The sequence below is a fragment of the Pantherophis guttatus genome, chromosome 1 (genome assembly GCF_059756535.1).
Source record: "Pantherophis guttatus breed Tessera chromosome 1, ASM5975653v1, whole genome shotgun sequence".
NCBI classification, from domain to species: Eukaryota; Metazoa; Chordata; class Lepidosauria; order Squamata; family Colubridae; genus Pantherophis; species Pantherophis guttatus.
The window spans coordinates 222571879-222596720 of record NC_142063.1 but is presented as its reverse complement, the minus strand read 5'-3'; the positions used below and the strand labels follow the sequence as shown (position 1 = coordinate 222596720).

The window sequence follows — 24842 nt, the reverse complement described above, 5'->3', positions numbered from 1 at the left end:
ATGGCTCTATTCTCCAGAACACATTCCAATAGGGCATTATTTCCCCCCCAGATATTTTATTTCACAACACATTATTTTGTTATCAGTGAGACAGAGATACACATGCTTTTAAGGAGAAATACTTCACATTAATAAATATTTCTGGTAACATGGCATTTGTAGCAGTGAAGCATGAAAAAACATTATTTTCACTTGTAAAAATGTCATTCTGATAGAGTGAGTTTCATTGCTGATTAATTTTTTGTGATTATTCTGTATTTTTATTTTGCGATACAAAGGTACAAAACTTACCAGCTTACCGTTTTTTATTATCCTGTAGGGTCATCTGATAGCAGTGACAAAAAATGAGGGCTCCTTCATCCCAGACCTTTAAGAGTCAGGGTCACTCACCTCATTTAGGAGCGGCATTTCCAGCCCTACTACTCTTTTCGGTCTTTGCCCTTTTCCCTCCCAATTTGACCATTTGGTCAACTGTCGATCTTGGAATAGGAGTAGGAGATTCAGAAGATAGATGAAAGCAAACACACTGAGTCAAAATGATCAGTGGCACAGGCTCACGTACCTTGTACTCCGAATACAAACTGATGCATGCCATATGGCTCAATGTATTGTATCTTACTCAGAAAAGTCACTGAAGATGGCTAAACCTTTTGCAATATACATTTAGGTGTTACTGAAGGTGATCTGTATTAGGTGTGTGTGCACGTTGGTTGTTTCACCTCAAAATGGTCTTCATGTTTACCAGGCTACACATTTTGCCTTTACATATTTTTTCATCATTCTAAGACAGGAGTGTCCAACTCAAGTCCCGTGGGGTGCTTAGATCTGGCTTGTGGGGCTGCCCTGGAAACAGCAGAGGACTGGCCCACGGTGTCTCTGCCAGCAAAAACGGAGCACGGGAGAGCCGCGCACAGCCATCCCAGGGTCGGTTTTTAGCCACAACAGCCTTCTGCAACCTCCTGCCAGTGAAAATGGAGCTCGGCTCCATGTTTGTTAGCAGAGAGCTAGCAAAACAAACTAAAAACAACAAAAGGAGAAATGTTTCCCCTTTTGCATTTGAGCATGCAAGAAGGGACAGGAAAGGAGAAAGGGAAAGAGGAAAGAGAAAGGAAAAGATGGGAAGAGAGCAAGGAAGGAAAAAAAAGGAAATAGGGGAAGGAAGCCCTTCCCGGGGAGCAAAGCCTTGGACGACCTGATCTGCCCCGAAGGCCTCAAGGAGCTCCAGAGTTTCCACGCGCCTCCGCCAGCCAAAGTGCTCTGCCCTTCAGATCTCAATGGGACCAATGCCTGGAGGTGGCGGCACTCTGGGCGGGCGGATATCCTGGGGCGGAGCAGTGGTCTCGGCCCTAGCGTGGTATCTCTGAGTGGAGGGCAAGTGAAACGGATCGATGAAACAGATCATGAAATGCCTCGATCCGTTTCACTCACCCTCCCCTCCGTCTTGGGTCCCTCATCCAGCCCGCGACAGGGGGATGTGCTGCTTCTGGGCCAGGCTGGCCAGTGGGTGGGCAGGCAGTTCTCAGGAGAGACGCCACGCTGCGGCCAAGACCAGCCACGCCCACCTAGTCGTGGCGACCCTACTGCAACCAGCCAGCCACACCTACCCAGCCAAGTCCACCTGACTGCTGAGTCGCCATAGTCTTGCATGCAACTGGCCCTTTGAGGGTAACCATAATGCTGATGTGGCCCTCAATGACACTGAGTTTGACACCACTGCTTTAGGACAAGTAATAGCTCAGCTGAATCAAAAGATGCCATGCATTTGGTTCTGGATTTCAGCCAAGACAAAATCTGGAGAAATCTTACAAATGGAGGCGGCCATGGCTAGTGGCCTTACCCTCTTCCTCTACATTGCATGTAAACAGGGGTGAAATCTAAATTTTTTTGCTACCGGTTCTGTGGGTGTGGCTTAATTAGTGGGCGTGGCTTGGTGGTGACTGGGAGGGCGTGCTTGTTGGTCAGGTTGGCGTGGCCAAGTCAATGTCACTTCTTTGCCCTTTTTAAACCTACAAAACACAACACAACACAACTGGCTCACCCACAATATAAAAGCAGCTGTGCTAGACCCAAAATGGCCCCTGCAACAAGCAGGAACCTCACACAGCCACAAAAAGCCCCAAAAAAACAACTTTCACACTTTACACACACACAACACAATACAACTGGCTCACCCACAATGTAGAAGCAGCTGTGCTAGACCCAAAATGGCCCCTGCAACAAGCAGGAACCTCACAGCCACAAAAAGCCGATTTTCACACTTTACGCACACAAAATTCCACATACAGCTTTGTGAGATTTTGTGTTTGTGTAGAGTGAAACACTACAGAAATACACTAAATCTCAGAAAGCTGCACAAATAATATTTTTTTATTTTTATATAAAAGCAGCTAAATTTAAAACTTCCTAAACTTTAAATGGCTAGGTCTAAAAAAAGAACAACTAAAAAAAAACCCCAATTAACTATTTTTTTAAAGCTCCCAAAGGGGAAAAAAACTTACCCAATAGAACAGGGGTCTCCAACTTGGCAACTTTAAGACTTGTAGACTTCAACTCCCAGAATTCCTCAGCCAGCTTTGCTTTGCTGGCTGAGGAATTCTGGGAGTTGAAGTCCACAACTCCTTGCCTGCTTGATTGCAGGCAGGGATTCAGTTGCTTGCTGATGCAATTGATTGCAGGGATTACAGCAAGGTGTTGCGACCAGCAGCTAAGGTAAGCAAGCTGGGAGTGGGAGGGGGAGGGATCGTCAGAGCCATTTAAAAGGAAAAAAGTTTTTTTCTTTTACATGGCTCTGGCGATCCTAGCTGAGTTGCCTGATTAGCAGGCAACTCAGCTGGGATGGTCAGAGCTTGGCTGTTCAGAGCCATTTAAAAAGAAAAAAAGGCTCTGATGATCGCGCGGCTCAGCTGGGCATGGGGGGCAGGGATGTTTGCTACCAGTTCTCCGAACTGCCCGCCGCCATCGCTACCTACTCGCCCGAGCCGGGAGCATTTCACCCCTGCATGTGAACCTGCTAATTCTCTCAGTGCCTTATTCCCCTTAACCCTGTATCTGTTCCTCATCAGGCTTCTTCCCCAATCTTCCCAACAGATTAGTTCTCTCAGGGACTGATGGCATACTGTGCAAATCGCTTATCGGTCCTGCTGTCTTTATTACTTTCACTTTATTACTTTCATGTGGTACTATGAGCCACAGTGGTGCAGTGGTTAGAGTGCAGTACTGCAGGCTACTGGCTACCTGCAATTTGGCAGGTCGAATCTCACCAGGCTCAAGGTTGACTCAGCCTTCCATCCTTCCGAGGCGGGTAAAATGAGGACCCAGATTGTTGGGGGCAATAGGCTGTAAACTCTGTAAACCAGAGAGGGCTGTAAAGCACAGTAAAGTGGTATATAAGTCTAAGTGCTATTGCTGTCTGTTGGCTGATTTTTCTGCAGGCTGGCTAATAACTGGCACTCAGCACGGCAGACAACACAGATCATGGAACTTCAAACAAAGTGATCTTTATTTCAACCATATTCTCCCCCAAAATGAAAAAATGACACAACTTGGTAAAAGGAAAACATTTAGAATGGTGAGTTGTATGTGTAAATACATATTTATGATAGGTGAAATACAGCAGTCGCATCCAATTCCCAAATGACATATGCAGGAGAAGCCGCACACAGTACCTGAACATCTGTAGGAGTCCCAAAAGAAAAGGTTAAGTGTCACAAAACACCCAAGAGGTGTACAGTATTTTTAGCAGTTAGGAGAAGAGCTAAAAACAAAGCAAAACAAAATGCAGCCCTGTTTGTTTGCATAAGAGAATTCAGATGATACACTTTAGTGTGCATTTCCAGGATCCAGAAGACAAAGGCAACCAATCCAGCAATGTGGCTGTCCTGTCATCATCTACTTTAAACCTAATAACATCTGAAGTGATTATGATTATTTAAAACCAAACCAGGTAATTAAAAAAAATGACATCTGAAACTGAACTTTCACCTTTTGCTTTTTCTTTTTTTCATAAACCTGTAGTTTATACTGAAATCAGCATCTCTTCCTGAAAGGTAATTCCAATACATGAAATTTCTATTATACATTTATAGGCCACACACAGATGCAGGACAAATTCTTCACATTTTGAGCCTTCCCCAAGCACGCACACAATGTTTTATGTACAGCAGTATGTTTATAACAATTCCTGAACTTAAGGTGCATAGGCAGATGAAGCCTTACTTTGTAAAGAGAACAGCTTATAAATTTTGCTCATAAAATGAGATGGCAAAAAATGCCTTGTATCTTACAAAGTCTTTTCACAACATAAACAAGTTTAAAATAAAGCGTAAATTTGACATCAAAACCAGAAAGATAACCCTGCCACCCTAAATCAAAAGTATTTCCAGTATATATTCTTCCAAAAAGATCTCCCAATTTTAAAATAAAATTCATATATATATATATATATAGTGTGTGTGTGTGTGTGCGCACACGCATGTATATACACACACATCCATCCATACACGCACACACTCACATTTATAACTTAAGTGTTGTTTGCTGTAATTTCTTTCATGCAAGAAATATGAGCTTCTTAGAGAGGCCTTTCTGAAACTGCAGTAAAGCTCTTCACGCGTGCAAAGAACAAAGGGGTGTACATCTTGTCAATGTCAAAAGAAGAGACTGCTGTCTCACCAGTAGACCTAAAAAAGAGAAAAAAGTGATAAACATGTCTGTCTTACTCCTTGCTTAGAAGGAAGAAAACTGGTTTGAATAATATAACTTGTACCTATTCTCTCTGCATCCTATCTGAGAAAATATTTTACTTGAAATCAGAGCATTTTTACATATACGGCTATTTTGCAAAATGGAATTGAACACCAAAATTCTGCAGACCTTAAGGCTTTATTGGGGAAAAAACCCAGCATGGTTCCAATATAATACATGAATGTATAAATTATACTGCAAAGAAATGGTTGTGTACGATTTTCATGGTTAGAAGAGACTTTGAGGCATGAATGCCATTTTCCTATGCCAATGATTACGAGAGTAATTTACAAATTATTAAAATACTGCAAAATAATTTAAGAATATCATACTAATTTGTTTAATTTAGTATTGTTTATCTGATCTGGCAGGCTGATTCGAGGTTCTTTGATTAAACAATATCAACTGTCAAGACTTCAGAAGCCCACATTCTCTGTGGGCTCCTGGTCTCTGGAATGGGGTTTTCCATGAAATCTGAATGGCTCCCATCTTAGTGTTGTTGCAAAGGGTCCTGAAGAAGTGGTTCTGCACCCAGGCCTTTGTCAAAGGTAACTGAAGCCCCCTTCATCTATTGTTCCCATCCAGTTTTGTCATTTTTGTTATCTTTATTCTTTTTTTGTTTTTCCCTTGTTTTAAACATTTTAATGATTTGTAATCTACCCAGAGACACTGAGAATTGGGCACAACATACATTTATTATTATGGTTGGTCATACAGTCAGCATGTTTACACTGGATTTGGTATTTTTATCTATCTATCAAGTCCTTCCCAAGGAGCTGGGATAGGCAGAGGTTGTTGTTTGATAGTGTTAAAGATATTGTTGCAGAACATAAGCTGTTCCAAATAAAGTTGCCTTTTTGTAAAATTGCACCCAAGGCATCTATTACTATTGACATCATCTTTTCTTTTGGTAATAGCATCTAATATCCAGACTTTTTTGATTTTGTTACTGATAAGTGTTAAGTTATGCAGCTGTCTGTTTGAATTCTAAAGTCCCAGAACACTTTAGCTTCTTCATCTTCTATTACTTTATCTACTATACGATCCCACCAGTTCTTGCTTGCAGGCAAATTATATTTTTGCAGATATTCTAATGCACTATTATTGTTACTTTGTCATGCTATCATTTATAATCAGTCTGTATAATATTCTTGTAACCACTAATAGGTAGTCCACTATTTTTTCAGCTTTTTTGCAGAGCTGGCATTTGCTTTGTTCTCAATTTAGATTTTCCATGCATTTGTTTTTAAGGCTTGGTCTTGTGCAGCCAGAATTAGCCCAGCATTTTAGTTCAGCTCTAGTGATTGGAACTGCACACGTGTTAGCTACCTTGATGGTGTTTCCTTCACTGAGTTTAGACTTTAAGATCTTCTTCACTCTCTTGATGTATTCGCTTCTAATTTTCTTCTTGACTTCAGTGAGCTTAATGTTACCAGCTTGAAGGATGCCCAGGTATTTGTCTTCATCCAGTGTTGAGCAGCAATTCTATTCTGAATGATATTTTTCCATAGAGTTCCAAATTGTCCATGTAAAGAAGTGAGTTAAGTCTGGCAAATATTTTTGATGTTTGATCGCCCTGGCTAGATTTGTTCAATATTATTGAGCGAATTAGATTTATTTGCCTAGGAAATTAAAATTGGTATTCTGCTTCATCTATGAGTAAATATCTAGCAAATATTTCAAACTATCTAATTAATTACAAAAGGATTTCAATTCACTCAATGGAATTTCCTCTTCTTCTTTTCTTCCTATATATTGATGTACAACCAAATTCCTCCATCGCTATATTCTGCTGGCAATATTTGTTTGGCTAGTTGGAGGGAAACAATTGGAAATAATGTGATATTATGGGAATTCTCACCTTTCAGATAGTTGCATTTATATTTATGTTATAAAATTAACTCTAATTTCTAATCTTACAGGCTCCAGTTTAAAATGTAGTTATACAGACATTTCTTATTATATAAGTGGTATGATTATGTGCTATAAATGTTCATATAATTCCTTCTGTTGCCAAGTTTTGTTACATGTTGTATGCAGGCATAAAAAAATCTTGTAAAAAAGAAAGAAATAAAATATCTTCTATTAGTTAGGACTGAAAGATTAGGTTTCAAGGATTTTTACAGTTTTTTTATAGCATTTGGAAAAAGAACACCTTACTTGTAAGTTATGTGGCAAGAATGATGAATCCAAATGAGTTTATTAAATTTCTGACGGCCACTGGAATTCAGCTGTAACCCTATATGAAAACTGTGATCAGTTTCTTGCACAGGGACACGACAGAAATATCTGAACTTGTGATAGTCAATTGGTTTCTACATAACAAACAAGAAAGGAATAGGCTGTCAAGAATATGCAGCAAAAGATAGCTACTAAATCTGTATCCTAGTTAAAAGATAAAATGTTACATTTCAAAGACATTTTCATTTCTACAAAATATTCTGGTACTAACCAACCATAATCAGCAATATCCTATGCTAATGTATAAAATCAAAATACAATGTCCCTATTGTGAGAAATAATAAACAGAATATGTTTATTGTATGAATGAAAGTCAGCATTCATACAATAAAAGATATATTTTTCTACATCAGTTTCTTCTAGGAGTCTATGAATATTGATTTTCATTCAGACAAAATCATTTCTGCGTTTATAATAAAATGTATTTTTCTACAGTGATAGTAATATAAAATATAACATGATACTTAAAAATAATATAAATATCCTATTTCTAAAACTAGACTTTTAAATGTTGATAGTGAAAATATTAAGCGTCTATAAAAATTATTGAGTGTTAGAAAACAGGAAAAGGCTTTTTATTAATTTCTAATATTCCTAGGCTTCAATTTCTCCCTTAGCTTTCAACACTTCCTTACAGTCTTTTCTTGTTCACCTTCTAGCCCTTAATTCCAATCTTCTATGCCTCTAGAAGGTAGGAAAAAGAAAATCCATATATAGATTGCCAAATAATCAGTCTTCTTTTTAAATCTATAGCTTGCCTTCGCTAGTTCAGGGCAGCAGGAAGCAGAGCAATTAAAATTATTAAACTATGTCCGAAGATGGATGCAGAATTCTTCTATTTCACCTTCTAGATGTGCAAGAGTTTTTAATTTGTTTTTGAACTCTTCCAAATTTAAAAAGAAAAAATTATGCCAAAAGATAGTTTCCTTTAAATTCAGAATTTAAGAATATTTGGAGAGAGTATTTTGCAGAAAGAACTACTCCAAAGTTGTATTTTTACTTAATAAATTATCCTAAAGTGCAATACTTATTTATTGTTTTCTTGTTCTATTAATCAGTTGATTACTGTTGACCATTAATATTTTCTTACATAAATACCTCTTCCTTCTTCTTTGTCATTACAGCAAATACTTTGGTTTGATTGTCTGTATCCTGGGAAAGGCGATAATGTCCAAGCAGGATTGCATCAGTTCTGAGATTTAGAAGGAAAACATTTCATGAAAATATATTCATTCAAGCGCTAATAAAAACACTGCTGATACTAAATTAGGTCCAAGAATTAATAGGATTTAAATGAATAATGTCCAACTTAAATCTCTATGATTCAGAGCTTACTGAAATTATAATTAACTTTAGATTAAAACACAGTTTTCTTTCATTAAAGATAACTTTAAGTGTAGTTTTCAAATCACTTGATCAATGCATTCTTTAGCAATGAAAAATAATAGTAGCTTTACTGTTTACCTAATTATTTTTCATTAAAAATATCAGGATCCCATGGACATTCTTTATTATTCTGTAATTCTTTATTACAGATGTTGAAGATACCTTGTGTTTTTAGTCCGTAATCGAGGAACAATAGACTGAGGTTCTTCTGGAGTTGTTAGCATCATTACTTGGCCATCTGGGAAAAATCTCAGGTACCTAAAAGAATTGTTCAACATTTTCCCAATTAGGGTTTGTTCACAAAAATGTATTAAAAATAACAATAAAATAAAGAAACATCTTTCCCAACATACATATTTTAGTTAAAAACAAATATTAATGTACAAATGATAAATGTAAGGATCCAAAGGGCCTTGTACTAACTTCTAAATCTATCTGAATCCATCAAATCTTGCTCACTTTCATACAGAAATCAGGTTAGTTGTATGTCAGCCTATGCCTGAATTACCCACACTATACACGTATTACTCACACATGGGTACAATGAGCAAATTGTCACGTATCAATCTTAGTAGAACACACAAATGTGGGACTCAAGCTTTGTCCACCAAAAAAAAAGCCAGATAATATATGAAGTATTAATCAATCAATCAATCAATCAGTATTAATCAATACTGATATTAATCAGGAGTGTTCTGTGTCTTCTGGGTACAAGGGAAAGTCAGTTTTTCATGTGGCTTTTCCCAAAGTGTCCAAGTATGAAGAAATTAAAGTGAATGATGTAGATATGCAATTAGAAAAAAGCTCTGAAACCTCATTGCATATAAAGGATCTTATCACAGAATACATGTTAACAGGACCTCATTAACTATGATGATTCAGTTTTGTTACTGGAAGTATTCCAGTATTGGGATATTAGCATGAAGATTAAATACTAGAGTATCAAATTATGATTCAAAAGCAGCTCATTTCAGGATTTAATTTACATACTTTAAGCTAGCTCTGTATATTCATAGCCTGGGAGTCATGGAAAAGTCAGTTTGGAATCCCCACACAATTTTCTCCTAGTAGTTTTTAAATACTTTAGGAATGTCTATAAGCAGAATTATAAAAAATTTAGTCACAAAATACATGGCTCCAATTATCTAAACCATTATTACTCTTTACACACAGGTAATCATTTGAATTCACTGTATATCATGGTTTGCAGCACTATACATGAACTGCATTGGAAAGAAGACAAGAGAGATAATTAACTCATTTTAAGAGGCAAGAGAGATAATTAAAATGTCTGTACCTGTAGTAGTCCACTTGGTGCCATGCCCGATAGAAACCATCAAGAGATTGTTCTCCTTGACGAATGTATGTCGTCTTGCTGATATATACCCCTATAAAATATAGTTACCTGCTTTTTATACTTTAAACATTCAATTATGTATATTTTAGGATTCTGAAATAGAGAATGTATTACAATTTTCAATCTTCTTTGCACACATTTATCAATTATAATCTCATTTATTGCAATTACTATATAATTGCATTGATTTTTATCATTCAACTACTATATCATGCATTGAAAAAGCATGATAGTTTTTTTTTCTTCCAATTATCTTTAAGTTGGAAAGTCTTGTTATATTTTTTTAAATAAAGACTGTTGTGCAAACAAAGATGGTAGGAGAGATATAGAGCATCTACCTGCAAATCATACAAGAAACTGAATTCAACAGAGGCAGGAGAGAGAAAGAAGGATCCTTGGTGTTTACACACAAATTAGTTCTTACTCTCAGTGAGACAAGAGTTACGTAAATAGTTCCTCCTCCTCTCATCCTCCACTACAGACTCACCTCAACATGTGAAGGGCAAGAATGGGATAGGTGGGACTAGTACAGTTTTGCACTATTCTCCTTTAAGTGTGAGGAAATGGTCACATATAGAATAGGCATAATATCTAAACAGGGCAAGTGCTAGGCATACTTGGCTGGGAATAAAGTATTTCAAATTACTAGAAGGCACACATAGTAATCATTCATGCACTCATGCCTAAAGGCTTCTGTTGACATTTCTACAATCTTTTTCTTGTGTTTTCTTCCTTGCACCCCCATCTCTGAATTAGTTTGTTTCCCTCCTTCTCTCATTTCACTTTTCTTCATTTCTTATTGTAAATGTTTCTTTCCTTCCTGCCATTTCCTCTACAGTACTATATCTTTTTTGTTTCTGTTGGAAGAAACAGAGGGTTTCTTCCAACAGAAGAATACTTAAGTGTTTGCATACACAGAAAAAAGTGAATTAATTTTGCAAATGGGGCACTTTATTTAAAAGCAATTGTTTTAATGAATAATTCAATTAACTAACTTGTTTTCATGATCCTATCTTTTATTACAATGCAGCTTCTGGATATACACCAGTGGTGGGTTTCTACCAGTTCGCTCCGGTTCGGGCGAACTGGTAGTGGCAGTGGTGGGAGGCTCCGCCCAGACATCATCACGGACGCTCTGCATATGCGCAGAAGCGCCGCGTGCGAGCGCTCACAATTCCGAACCGGTAGCAAAGGTAAGTGGTACTGATACACACACAAACTGAAACATCCTTATTCAAAAATTTCCTTATTATCCAGGAAAACTGTATCCTTGCCACTTTGTTTTTGGGAGTTTCATTAGCAATTCCTGGAATGGTTCTTCCCAGAGAATAGCTCATCAAATGCAAATATCACAATTATTCTATTCAGTAAAATAGAATAGTAATAGTAAAAAGGTGATTATGTGTTTTTTAAGTCGGACTATGTTATAAGGCCAAAGTATATATTTAGAATGCCAATAATTGTTAGTAATCCCAAGTATACTCCAGTCACATTTCCAACCAATCTTTCTATTTATAATCAGAAACTATTGCTGCAATTATACAGCCCCTGCCTTTCCTGATTATCATTACAACATTGCTGTTTCTTACCATCAAATCGAACTCTAGGTCTTTTCACAAACATTTCCCTCCACGAGGTATAAGGAACCATTTTATTACATGTCCTGCCCCAAACCTTCAAACAAGCCTGACGCCAGATTTCAGGGTCCCTGGAAAAAAGAAAGTGTAATCTGATTATTAAAATGTTAACACAAACAAGAGTATCAGAAATATTGTGTGTTACTGGTTATCAACACTGCAAATGATGGTTGTATAGTGTCCTTAAATGAGATTTCATTATTCAGTTTTGAATAAATTCTGGAAAATTGCACTTTGATAAGGTTTAATTCACCCTGATCCCTCATTTATCAGTTTTGTATTCTGTGTGTGCATGGGCATATGCTTTTAACTTAATTAGACTAGAATCAGATCTCACAATCAATGCTAGAATTATCTTTAAAACTCCCCTCTTTCTGAATATATGACTGTATAAGTGTTATACATGCCAAATCAGAATAACAGAGCTTCTCATGCAACAAAACTTTATGGAATACAGTAATAGGCTAAGCACAGTTTTACTCAGAGGTTTAATTCAAAGTCACTTTTATCAAATATTTGAACTGAATCAAACTGCATAGGAAAGTCAAAACAACTTTTTTTCCAAATTGATTTGAATAGTCAAATTCAACTAGCTTAACAGATGGAATGAAATCAGCTATTTGAAATGGAACTAACCTACAAACCTCCAATAAATTTGTCAGAGGAGAATCCAAAGGCTACTTAGAGAACTAAGAAATTGCTTCAATACTGTTCCATTAATGGAAACATATAACTACTTTCCACCACTAATCTTCAAACTTTCATAAGTTTCTGGAGTTTTTTAATACTTGCTTTTTATTTCATAATTTTTTATTTTTATGATTTTAAAACTATAATCTTAGGGTGACCTTAGTTTTTCAGAACAAAATTAAAAGAATTAGTCACTGAATAATTTACATTTATAAGAGCATTACTTAACTGCAGTAATAGTAATTCATTTAAACATTTTAAAGGAATTTTTAAGAATGCCTGATAAATAAGTTTTTAGTTGGTTAGTGAAGCTTCTTCTTTAAAAATACTTTGTATTATTAGTTAACTGACCACATCTTTTACCTAAAACTTCAAAAAACTCAGTAACTTTTAATAAAGACCTTATTTTTATAACCACAAAAAATTGGTTGTCACCACTTATTTCAAATATCCTAAAATTACTCACTTTTATCCGGATAAATGAAATTTTTATTGCATGATAGTTTCAATTTTACCTGGCACAAATGTAAAAACCTCTGCAGACCAGTGATAACTGTTCTAAAGATCTCAGGTCCAGATCACTGGAAACTACCCATCGAAAAATATACATTAACAGCTCCATAGGCAACACTATGGGAAAAAAATGTAAACATTAGAATAATTCCAGTAGTTTGATTTGGATCCATGCTAAAAAAAAACACAACCCAATGTGGGGGAGCTCTTGGCATCCAAATTACTGGCTTGGGATGGAATGGAATGCTGCTATTAGTTCTACTCCCTCTTATAGCCCTTGGCACCAAAAGCAAGCAAGCAACAAAAAGCAACTGGAGAATCACTGAACTCTCCAATTTCGGGGGATATTAGAGGCTTTAGGGAAAGTTCCCTTCTTACTTCCAAGGATGAACAAAGGATTCCACACTTAATGTGGTATTATATTATACTAAACAAACATCAATGCATCTTCAAATCTAGTGTTTTTAAAAAATTACATTTAAGCGTGATATGTTCATCCAAACCGCTATTTTTGCAGGTGGCTGAATCTTTCATAAATCATTCATTTTACAAAAATAATTACTCTGCATGTCAACATGTTTACATGTATTCTAATAACAATGGATATGAATATCAAAAAATGAACTTTTCTTCTTTCAATTTCAGATAACAAAATATAGTAACAGCACATATTTTATTTTTTAATTGTTAGATTTAGAATTCTAGAACAAGCACTTACAGCAACTGTCACAATTAACATTCTTTTTTATAAATTGGCATTCAGTTAGGAACCCAGTGAAATTTAGTAGAAACGTGAATTACAATTTATAAGATAACTTTAAATTAAAAAATTTCTACAGATCCCTATTTTTAGAATAATTTTCTTATGCTAAATGTATTTACTACTAGGAAAGCATTATGTTAAGCCTGCAACATATATGAATTATAACAATGAAGAAGGAACTATTTTATTGCTAAAATCTATACGGTTCCTATTAAACATCTCAAACTGTTTTCTCCTGTTCAGCATGGTTTCTGAACATCCCTTTCATGATCTTCTATATTAAAATATGCCCACTAATTTCCTATAGAAAATGTTCTTTTACCTGAGATATGAGTCTGACTCAGATCAAGCTCAGGCTGACATAGTTTGATGGATGATTCCTGAAGAGTGAGTTGTTGAAAGTAAGAGAGAAGGTCAGCCATTTTGCTATCATCTTCATTATCTTCAATGCTACAAAACACAGGCATAATATGAGACCAGAAAATCATAATATAGTACAGGTAATCCCCAGGATACGAGCATTCCCTTAGGGAATGTTCAAAGTTACGCGATAAGCGCCCCCTAGCATTTACAAACAAGTCCTGAAACTATGAATCTTGCAGCACCATGGCAGTTGTTCACCCTTTCGAACAACCGCAGAGGCTCTGCAACATTCATCCTGCACGTTGCAGGTTGAAATGGAGCTTCTGAGGGGCGGATCCACCCCTCTGATGCTCTGTTTGGGTGTCCACGGGCCTGCTCAGCCCGTTGCAGGCTGAAATGAAGCTTTGGGAGGGTGGATCCGGAAGTTCCATTTCGGCTTGCAATGGGCCGGGGGAGCCCACAAAGGCCTGAATGGAGCGTTGGAGGGGCGGATCCGCACCCCAGAAGCTCAATTTCGGCCGGCAATAGGCCTGGAGGCCTGAACAGAGCGTCGGAGGGGCGGATCTCAGGTGCACTTAACGAGCCTCGTGAATTAAGTGATTAGCGAATGCATGGGCAAAAGGAGGGAGTGATCCTGTTCAAGGTACAAGATTCACTCCAACAAATTCTCAGGTTACGAATGGAATGGGCAGGCTCCATTACATTCATAACTCGAGGACTACCTGTACAACAGATGAACAGACTTGTTAATATTAAAGCCCATTAATGTCAATCATATTTACATTTACATTTACATTCGAACTAGTATTTGGCAAAGGAAATGTTCCCAAACGTGAAGTCAAGAACACACTGATGCATATAATATTGTCTTAACAGCTTCCCAGAATTGCAAATGAGACACAAGAACCAGTAAAAGAGAATGCTATAATGGTTTTCCCAACTGCCATTTTTTCCAGTTTTAAACTTTCAAAGGATTTTCTTTTATTACTACAAAAGGACACATTTAGATTTTGAGAGTGGGAGAAAGAATATGATCACAATTGAGCCCAAAATTTTGTTACTAAACAACAGTTGTTAAATGAATTTTGCTCCACTTTACAATCTTTCTTCCCATACTTGTTAAGTGAATCACTGCAATTAAGTTAATAGCACAGTTAAGTGAATCTGTTTCCCCATTGACTTTGCTTGTCAGAAAGTTGCAAAAGATGATCACATGATCCTAGGACACTGCAACTATTTAAATACATGCCAGTTGCCAGGCATCTGAATTTTGAACATGTAATCTTAGGGATGCTGCAACGGTTGTGTGAGAAATGGTCATAAATTACTTTTGCTGTTGTAATTTTGAATGGTCAGTAAACAAATGGTTGTAAGTCGAGGGCTACCTGTATTTTCTAACTGTGATAGGAGAGTTGGCTCCTTCAGTTCATATTGGATTTCCCATATTAACTGTGTATGTATCACATTGTTTTTGCCTTGTTTGGGGATACTACCTTTTCTTCTTCTAGTTTCTTCACAAATAGTATAGGACAAAGTAAATTCTGTTAGAAAAGTAGTAATTTGAGACCTAGAACATCCTTAAAAATTCTGATTATTCAATAGAGTCTTTGGTTCAAAAAAATCAATCAGACCAAAATATATATGTAACAGTAAGCCTTTGGATACTACCTTAATTGTGCAGCAGGATAGTTTTTACCAAGTAAATTCAGAATATCTTCTATACTTGAGCTATTTGTGAATTTACACTCTAGTAATAGTCTAATCCACTAAGATGTGGATTAGACTATTTACTGTGGTCATGTCCATCTAACATCACCACTAACTATATATATATATGAAATCCAGTATATACCGAGTACAACTTTTTCAAATAATACATAGATATATATATTCATATATACTTACTAGTTTTTCCCAATACTGTCACCTTCTGGAGATCTGGTATAGGTAATTTTAAACTCAATATCTGGGACCAATTGCATAGCCAGACGGTAAAATTTAATAGCTAAAAATAAAAGCAATGGTTATTTAAATTGATTGTTCATACACTTTGGAATAACTATTTAAAATGAACTTTTAAAAATCAGTGCATTAACAGAGTTCTTATGCAACTTTTCTTTCTTTTGTTATTATACTATTAATTCAAAACATATTCTGCAAAAAATGATGATAGGAGAGTACAATCACTGTAATTAATTAAAGGCCATTTTAATAATATAAATATTTAACTATTTCCATACTTTTTTACAGGTATTCATAAAATGTGGTGACCAGGCAGGGGGGAGTGGAGCAATAGATTGAATCAGCAACAAGGATCATTGAATAGTTAGTAGACAGGGCAAGGTAAGTACTCCGAGATTGAAGTGTAACAAAAAAACTGGCACAGTTGCTTGGGCCAGTTAGCAGATTTGAAATGTTGAGAACATATTTTGGCCACTGTCTTCATTAGTATGATCAATCACCAAGCACCCATTCACTAGAAAATAAACTGGTAAGATTGTGGCCTTATAATATCACCTAATATCACAAGACGCTTGTTTGAATATATGAGGACCAGAAATATTATTGGAATAAAGACTGTAAGGTTACTTGGCAACATACTCCCCTCCCATTAAAAAAAAAAGAGAAAAGATAAATCAGAAGGGACAGGAGAGGGGATTTTGTATACATTAACCATATTGCTGTCTTTATTAAAAATATTTTAAAACATCCCAAAGTCCATTTATCACAATACTTACTTCAAAATTACTGTGCCAGTAAAATGGTTTTTTATAATATCCTTCACAATTCAAAATGTTTTCAAATAAATTTTAATCTTTATAATAACCCTGTGGGTAGTTAGTCAGAAATCTTTATTTTCCAGCTGCCTAACTAATTCACCTCAGAGTTGAGCACAATTTTGAATATGGTTCATCCATGTCAAAACTAGCAAGTATGTGATCCTCTAACCTATTGTGACCCATCTTTATTTTTATAATTAAATTATTTAGTCTGCATTTGAAAAAACAAATATAACTCTTAATCCATTCTATCCTCACTACATATTATACTGTGTGCAGCTTGACATGCAGCTAAAACCATCTATCCTTTAATAAACCAGACCATGTGTGTAGATCTAGATATTTTATTAAAGGAACAGGATAGTGAGACTGAGTAAAATAGAAATACATACAGTAAGAACCTAAATACAAAATAAGCAATGTTGAGTTGCTGGTGAGTATAACAATTAACAAATACAGATAAATCTACAGTGCATTCAGAAAGTATTCAGACCCCCTTCACTTTTGTCACTTTTGTCAATTTCTGCAGCCTGATTCTACAGTTGTTGAAATTTGTTTTTTTCTCATCAACCTACATTTAATACCCAATAATGACAAAGGGAAAACAGAATTTTAGAAATGTTTGTAAATTTATTAAAAAGAAAAAACTGAAATATAACATTGGCATAAGTATTCAGAGCCTTTGCAACATGTGAAATTTAGCTCTGGTGCCTCCCATTTCTCTTCATTGTTGCTGACCTGTTTCGACATCTTGATTGAAGTCCACCTGTGGTAAATCTAATTGATTGGACATGGTTTGGAAAGTCACACACCTCTCTATAGAAGGCGTCACAGCTGACAATGCATACTGTAGCAGAGCAAAAGCCATGAGGTGAAAAAAACTGCCTACAGAGCTCAGAAACAGGATTATTGCAAAGCACAGATCTGAGCAAGCCCATTTGGAGTTTGCAAAAAGGCACCAAAAGGACTCTCAGACTGTGAGGAAAAAACTCTAAGCAGGCTTTCATGTGTTTTGCACTGAAGAGAGGCTTCCATCTAGCCACTCTGCCATAAAGCCCAGATTGGTGGAGGACTGCAGTGATAGTTGTCCTTCTGAAACTCTGTCCCATCTCCACACAGGATCTCTGGAGCTCAGTCAGAGTGACCATTCGGTTCTTGGTCACCTCTCTTACTAAGGCCCTTCTCCCCCGATTTCTCAGTTTGACCGGGTGACCAGCTCTTGGAAGAGTCCTGCCCAAACTTCTTCCACTTGAGAATTATGGAGGCCACTGTGCTCTTAGGAACCTTCAGTGCAGCAGAAATGTTATTGTAGCCTTGCAATAATCCTATCTCTGAGTTCTGTAGGCAGTTTCTTTCATCTCATGGCTTTTGCTCTGCTACAGTATGCATTGTCAGCTGTGACACCTTCTATAAAAAGGTGTGTGCCTTTCCAAATCATGTCCAATAAATTTAATTTACTACAGGTTGACTCCATTCAAGGTATAGAAACATGTGAGCAACGTTGAAGAGAAATGGGAGGCACCAGAGCTAAGTTTCACATGTTGTTGCAAAGGGTTTGAATACTTATGCCAATGTGATATTTCAGTTTTTTTCTTTTTAATAAATTTATATACAATTCTAAAATTATGTTTTCACTTTGTCATCTACTGAATGTAGATTAATGAGAAAAAAAATGAATTTCAACAACTGCAGAATCAGGATGCAGCATAACAAAATTGACAAAAGTGAATCAATAAATTCCCCAGAACAATTTCTCCAACTCATGAAGCACACCAAGATCAACAAGGAAGAAATTATGGTCTCCTTTGATGTCACCGCACTTGTCACCATGGCACTAACCTGGCTAAACAAACCATACACCATCTACTCACTATACACTATACCCACAAAGGTGACTCCCATAGAACACTCCATGTCCATAGACACCATCATGAAATTTCTGGATCTATGCCTCAATGCATACTTCAAGTTTAATGGGAAAATTTACTTGCAAGTACAAGGCACCCCATGGGATCACTTATATCAGGCCTAATAGCAGAAGCAGTCATGCAATGACTTGAATCCATAGCCCTACCCACCATCCAACCAAAATTTTGAACATGCTACATTGACGACACCATCATCATCACCACCAAATGCTCCCAAACACACCACCTACTCAATAACATATTCCCCAGGATCAAATTCACACATGAAGAGGAAACAGACAAGACTCCCATTCCTTGATACTGACATAAGGAGAATAAGCAATGAAGAACTAGAAACCCGTGTCTACTGCAAACCTACTCACATGGACCAGATCCTCGGCTTCACAAGCAACCACCCCACCGCACACAAAAGAAGCTGTGTTCAGACCCTTTTTTAGAAGGGCAAGAACACACTGCAGCACCACAGCACTAAGGAAAGTGGAAGAGAAATGACTGCTTGATGTCTTTCAAATGCACTTGTTTTTGGAAATAAGTGATAATGGGAAGATGGATGCCTTAAAGGGCCAGATCGGTTTCGAAACAATAAAGGATTTGTCTCCAGCTACTAGATGGGGCTCAACACCTCCCAGAGAACAGTATATACACAAATTATATGCTGGGAATTTGACAACCACTTTGCCTCTTAATAATTAATCTCTATATTGCATTTTTCACTATAACACTAAATGGTTTCAGCTCATAAGGAGCATGGTCCAAGAAATTAATATATGACATTACATCAGAATGTTAGATTACCTTCATAAAGAGCTCCATTTTGCTCTTGTTCCACTGCCTTCAGGAACAGTTCTCTTGCCTGCACAAAAATTAGTCATTTGTTTTGGGAATCCCTTACATGTAAGCAATGAAAATTGACTTAAGTAATGAAATACAATCTTCTATTAGTATTTTTTTTAAATACTATTTTTTTTAAAAAAAATCAAAAGCAGTTTTTCCATGGCTAATTAAATTTTAATAAACAACCTAATTATGGACCAAAACTGATTACTTTAATTTTAATCATGTTAAAGCACTGCAATCTTTTTTTTTTACTTCAATATCTGATCGTGTTTTTAATCATATTTGTGCCTTTACTTCCTTGAACATAAATCCAAACAAATGTACAGGGAATTCAGGACAAGTTTTTTTTCTTTTAATACTGAATACTTATTATTTCAATAAAATAAGATACAACTCAATTGTAAGAATAGAAATAAAAAAATAGGTTATACTTTATATATACTGAAACACTAAAAGATGAATGTTAAGTTTAGAAATAGCAATAACAATAGCCCTTAGACTTATATACCGCTTCATAGTGCTTTTACAGCCTTCTCTAAGCGGTTGAGTCAGCATACTGCCCCCAACAATCTCGGTCCTCATTTTACTGACCTCGGAAGGATGGAAGGCTGAGTCAATCTTGAGCCAGTGGGAACCGAACTGCTGGCAGTCAGCAGAATTAGCCTGCAGCACCACCATGGCTCTTAGGAGGTTTAAATTGTTTACCTTTTCCTCTTTTGCAAGTTCGAGTTTCCCTTTGGTATCTATGGTCTTTAATAAAGACCCTCTTGTTCTGCAGGATCGAGTTTCCAGACCTGTAGAGCTCCCCCCTGGGGTAAGTTCAAACATCCACTGGGCTCTGAACATCTGAAGCTCTGCCTAAAAATCCATTTTTGAAGAATGATCAATAAACATTATAAAAAGCAGCAGCTGAAGTTCTACAGATAGAAAGAAAAGGAATACTGCATTTCTAGGGATGTATGTTCCTATCAAGAATATAAAGTATTTCTGTCACATGGATAGAAATATTTTTCTACTACCAGTAAGTTGATTTTTCATGCTCTCTAATAAACAATTATTCTTATGAAAAAATAATTATTTCCAGGACCACTGCAACTGCATTCCCCAAAATAAAACTGTTTCCATTTAAAGCTAATATACAGGAAAGTTTTAAAGTGTGGAGATAAAAGTACAAAGGCACATGGAATAAAGAATAAAATTGTATATATGACTACACAAGTGAAGATAAAACAGCATACCTCAAGATTTGCTTCACCAGAATTGTCATTGTCATTCTCCTTTACTATGTCAGAGCAAGAATCTTCTTCTCCTTCTGCCTAATAAAGAAAGATCAAGTTAGTATTCCAAGTCATTATATATTAGTATCGTAAAATCAAATACTAACAAAAAATTATTAGAGATGGTCCATTTTAATCAGTTGCTGAGACATTTGCAATGTTAATGAAAAGCCCTAAACAACTAATGTTACCTAGGTAATTGCTTCAATATAGGCCTAATCAATCCTTATATTCACGATATATTAGTGATTCTATGGCTTATTGAAATTCCTTTAATGATGTTATAGAGGCAGGTGTTTCCTGTGGTATATCTACTCTGGGGATAAATTTATTTTGAAGATTAGGAAATCTTCCATAGTGCAAAAGTTTTGCCATGACCTGACAATGTATCTAGTCTCCTCTAGATTTTATCAGGGTAATTATTTATTTCATTAATTTTAAGGATTTTTTTATTGCTTCACTTAAAATTTCAGAACTGTTTCAGATGTTTGAGGTTTGCATTATCACAATGTAGGAAACCCAACAAATATTTCTGAAGTTCAGTGTGTATGCATTCAAAATTTTGCCAGTATACAACTGGAAAACTGATTCCAAGATGGAGCAAAATTTCATTGTCTTGAAACCAACTCTATAATCCTGCTGACAAAATAGTATCCACTAGTGGCATGGATGGGAGATTGCAAACCAAATATACTTTTTTGGAGCTATTGCTTTGATGCCCTACAAGAGGTACCACAGAGTAATCTTCCAAAAGGCCTCATTATCTTACTAAATGGGAAGATTCACAATAGCAAAGGCAGTACCTCAAGTAATCAAGCCTAATACAAATCTTTCACTACAAGCATTGTCTGATCTTTGTACCCTGTATCAGATAGCAACCTATCTATTGCATTTTTGCACCAATTACTATTTTCAAGTACACTTTAAGAAGAGCCATAAGATAAACATATTGCAGAACTCAGACAGGTTGCAACTAAAGAATAGATATGTTATGTGATAGCCTTCACCTGCAGATTCAGGATTGCTGCCAAATGGCAAATCTGCTCCTCTTGAGGGAGGGCAATCTCATCCAAAACAGGTTTTACCACACTCTCCAAGTCCAGCTTTCTGTTTTCCAAAAGCACTTTTGTTTTGTCTTGATTTAATTTCAACTTGTTCTCCCTCATCTGTTATCAAGTTTAATGTTGATAAGCTAACTGCTTCCTTGGAACTAGATAAGCAATAATAGAGATGTACATCATCCCTAGTTTAAAAAACTGTTCAGTTAAAAGGCCCATCCAGTCTAATGTTCCCCACTCCCATGCTTTTCACTCTCTATATAGAGAATATTGTGTTGCAATTATTTTATTTCTTTAATCAATTTGTAAAACTGTCCCACACTTCTCAGGATTTCTTCAAGGCGGATGCCTGAGGAGGCTATGTGCAAATTAGATCCTTGCTCTTCAATGTGAATTTCTAACAAGAACTGGAGTACATGGATTCAGCTGATAAATCAATGCACTACTAAAGGAGGAGGGGGCAATGCCTTCAGCCATTAAAGAAGCTGTGCTCTCTTTTTAAAAATACTTCCATGGATCCACTTATCCAACCTACTACTGCTTGAAAAAGTTGCAGAAAAGGTAGCTAGGCTTCAACTACAAAAGGGTCCTGGATGAGACAAGATTATCTGGATCCTTTCTAAACAAGGCATGAAACAGAGCACTTATTTTTGTAGATGCAACTTGAAACAGCTGTGATACTCTCTCCTTTCCTGTAGACCTCTGTGCAAGTTTCGGTATCATAACATGGTATCTTTTTGAGCTGCTTGCAAGAGAGGGGGATTGGAGATAGTTTTGAAGTAGTTCCACTCTTTTCTGAGAGGGTGGTATCAATCTGATGCTGTTGCAGAAGAGATGTCAAGCCTTTGGATACATTTCTGCTTGGGCCTTTATAACCTTTGGAACAGTCTCCTTCATGTAAAATCTGTACTATGTTCATGATCTATTAGAGAATGGATACCCCAGATGGGGGGGGGAAAGGAGATGGGAACCCAGAGGCTTGATTTTCTCAGCAATAGACCCTTTCCGCTGGAACACCTTGCCCAAATCAGATGTGCCTCTTCCATGTTTCAGAAGATGACAAAAACAGACTTTTTAAAGACATCTATATTTATTGGTTTTACTAAGGCATTTTATTAAAATTTTATTTCGTATATTGTAAGCCACATAGAATTGGCAAGTGGGTGGCAAAAAAAATCTCAATATCTGCACATTCACTACGGTTGTCCAACAAATTGCAGTTAAACTGCATGTGCCCACCTAATTTTCTCTTGTATGATTCTGTCTGATTGTTTAAAAAACAAATTACCTTTGCCAAAGTTGTTAAGCTGATGATATTCTTTCTTCTTCTTGGAAACAATCACGTGAAAAAGAGAGCAGGCAGTGCAGATGTCACGCTAGTCTCTTTGCTAGCATTTTCCAGGGATTTGCTAGAAACAAGTGCCTAGTTCTATTCTGACATCCCGAACCGCATTCATCCAATATCTTATTCCAACTGTTTCTGACATCAGGCGGAAACCGCTTGTTTAACTAAAGGCTTCAGCACCTTCTGGCGATGGACGGCTATGTTTGGTCTTTTCGATCGAATCTACTTAAAAGACTTGCTGCACAGCTTGGCCTTGTAAATCTTTTAAACTGTATGGCGTGCTCACTTGTGCACCTTTCGCGTTTTTTTTAAATATATATATATATATATCCTAAAGCTACCTTGCGCACTTTGTTAACGAGAGGCTTCTTTATTCGCTAAGCACCTTCAAATTATAAGCCTATAATTATTCCACAAACATTCAGTGAGAGGCCGAACTGAGGCGACTGAAAGGCTACCGTATCGGCCGCCTCGCCTCCCCCTCACGCGTCGCTCCCTCTCGAGGGCGGGGCTACCTATCCGCTTCGGCGACAGTCCGTTAAGAGCGCGAGACCCCCACCAACCCGCCCTTCTCGCGCTCTCGTCACGCGCATCCGCTCCGCAGCCCCTCCCCTCACCATGCTGAGGCCGAGGCTGAGGCAGCCAGGCCGTCTGTCCAACTGTCACTCTCGTCAAACGGCAGCGCTGTGGCCGTTTCGAACTCGGGCGGCCTGTCCGGTTGGTTGAAGGTTTCCGCCGCCTCTCAACGGCTGTCGGGTCTCTTTTTGGACTCTTTATTCACCTCCCTCTCGAACGGGTACCAAGCAGGGAAGAAAATTTAGCAGAGTTCTCGGTCAGAAAAGCGAACTACGCAGCGGGAGTCACTGCGAGCGCGTCGTACGGCAGCCATTTTCTCAAGACAACGAGGAGCGATTGCGAGCGCGCGAGGGAACGTCAGCGACCGAACGAGATGGAGCAGGCAAAGCGGCGGAGCGCGCATGCGCCTAGACCAACATAAACAGAAAAGGAGCGGAGACCTTCACGTGGACTGCGCTTCCCAGAAGGCTGCGCGCGGTCCCTGTGACTTATTCCCTTCGTATTTTGCGCTAGGAAACGTAAGCGTCGCAAGGGACTCTGGGAGCTGGCCAAACTAGTCGGCGCTGGGATTGGCTGGTTTAGGGCTTTCGAATTTAGAAAGTAGGGAATGGTTTTTTTCCCCTTCAGTTACGGCTATGGAAGGGCAGCCCCAGTTACAAACTTCTTGTATTTTGCCTCCTTAATTCCCAGATGAGAAAGAGGAAAATTTATTATTTATTTATTTATTAATTATATTTCTATACCGCCTTTCTCGCGTAGGACTCAAGGCGGTGTACAGTCAAGAAAAATATAGACACACAAACATCATAAAATTTAAAATAGGGGAAGCACTCTCTATATTGCCCCAGGACTCCCTCAAATGCCACTCTTCAGTTTTTAGGTTGCACGAGCAGAACCTCCGCATCGGGGGGGGGGGGTGTCCCACCTTGGCCACTTTAAAGACTCGTGGACTTCAATTCCCAGAATTCCCCATGCTGGCTGGGGAATTCTGGGAATTGAAGCCCACAGGTCCTTTTAGTGGCCAAAGTGGGACACCCCTGCTCTAGATGATCTGTCACAATTTTTGCAGACAAAAGCAGAATAGCATAAAATGTAGATGTAATGCATTTACTAGACACGCTTCCAAATAAGGATGTACATATCGAAGTTTTATTTTCTCCTTTACTAAAGCTAAGATTTAAGTATGTGGACTGCAATTTTATCCCGTCGTTATTTTTGACGCTAATCATCTTGTTTGGTGTCTTTCTTAGATTTCAGTTCCTGTTTGTGATTTATCCCATGTTCCTAAACCTATAAAAAGTTATGTAAATTGCTGGTGATATCAATGTTCATAGCACAGAATACAGTT

At 37.4% G+C, this 24842-nt stretch overlaps 2 protein-coding genes across 6 annotated transcripts in view; one reads left to right on the top strand and one right to left on the bottom strand.

Annotated features, from left to right (window-relative positions):
- Positions 1–3477: 3477 nt before the first annotated feature.
- On the bottom strand, positions 3478–23886 carry FBXO9 (F-box protein 9). Of its 3 annotated transcripts, none has more exons than XM_034436728.3 (13): positions 23536–23886; positions 20477–20554; positions 19944–20096; positions 19197–19254; positions 15599–15698; positions 13653–13780; positions 12570–12684; positions 11317–11435; positions 9668–9758; positions 8533–8628; positions 8083–8176; positions 6904–7058; positions 3478–4679 (listed from the first exon to the last, which is right to left on the bottom strand). In XM_034436728.3, the coding sequence occupies exons 1-13, from the start codon at positions 23536–23538 to the stop codon at positions 4571–4573; spliced, it is 1299 nt and encodes a 432-aa protein (XP_034292619.1). In that variant the 5' UTR covers positions 23539–23886; the 3' UTR covers positions 3478–4570. The 3 variants fall into 3 exon arrangements, with proteins under 3 accessions (XP_034292619.1, XP_034292620.1, XP_034292621.1); XM_034436729.3 differs by lacking the exon at positions 23536–23886 and adding an exon at positions 22862–23443; XM_034436730.3 differs by lacking the exon at positions 19944–20096 and having other exon boundaries at positions 23536–23676.
- Positions 23514–24842, top strand: part of CILK1 (ciliogenesis associated kinase 1) — a 29221-nt gene continuing 27892 nt past the window's right edge. For 2 of the 3 annotated variants that reach the window (XM_034436722.2, XM_087882455.1), the window contains exon 1: positions 23537–24012. The gene's annotated coding sequence lies outside the window, so the exon portion shown is untranslated. Of the gene's footprint in view, positions 24013–24842 lie in introns of all 3 variants that reach the window. The other variant, XM_087882454.1, reaches the window with a different exon arrangement.

Coding starts and splice junctions, on each gene's coding strand:
- FBXO9 (XM_034436728.3), bottom strand. Junction 13,781..15,598: donor GACAGTATTGGGAAAAACTA/GTAAGTATATAT, acceptor TGTGTTTTGTAG/CATTGAAGATAATGAAGATG. Junction 4,680..6,903: donor TCTTGCCACATAACTTACAA/GTAAGGTGTTCT, acceptor TCTCTTTTTTAG/GTCTACTGGTGAGACAGCAG.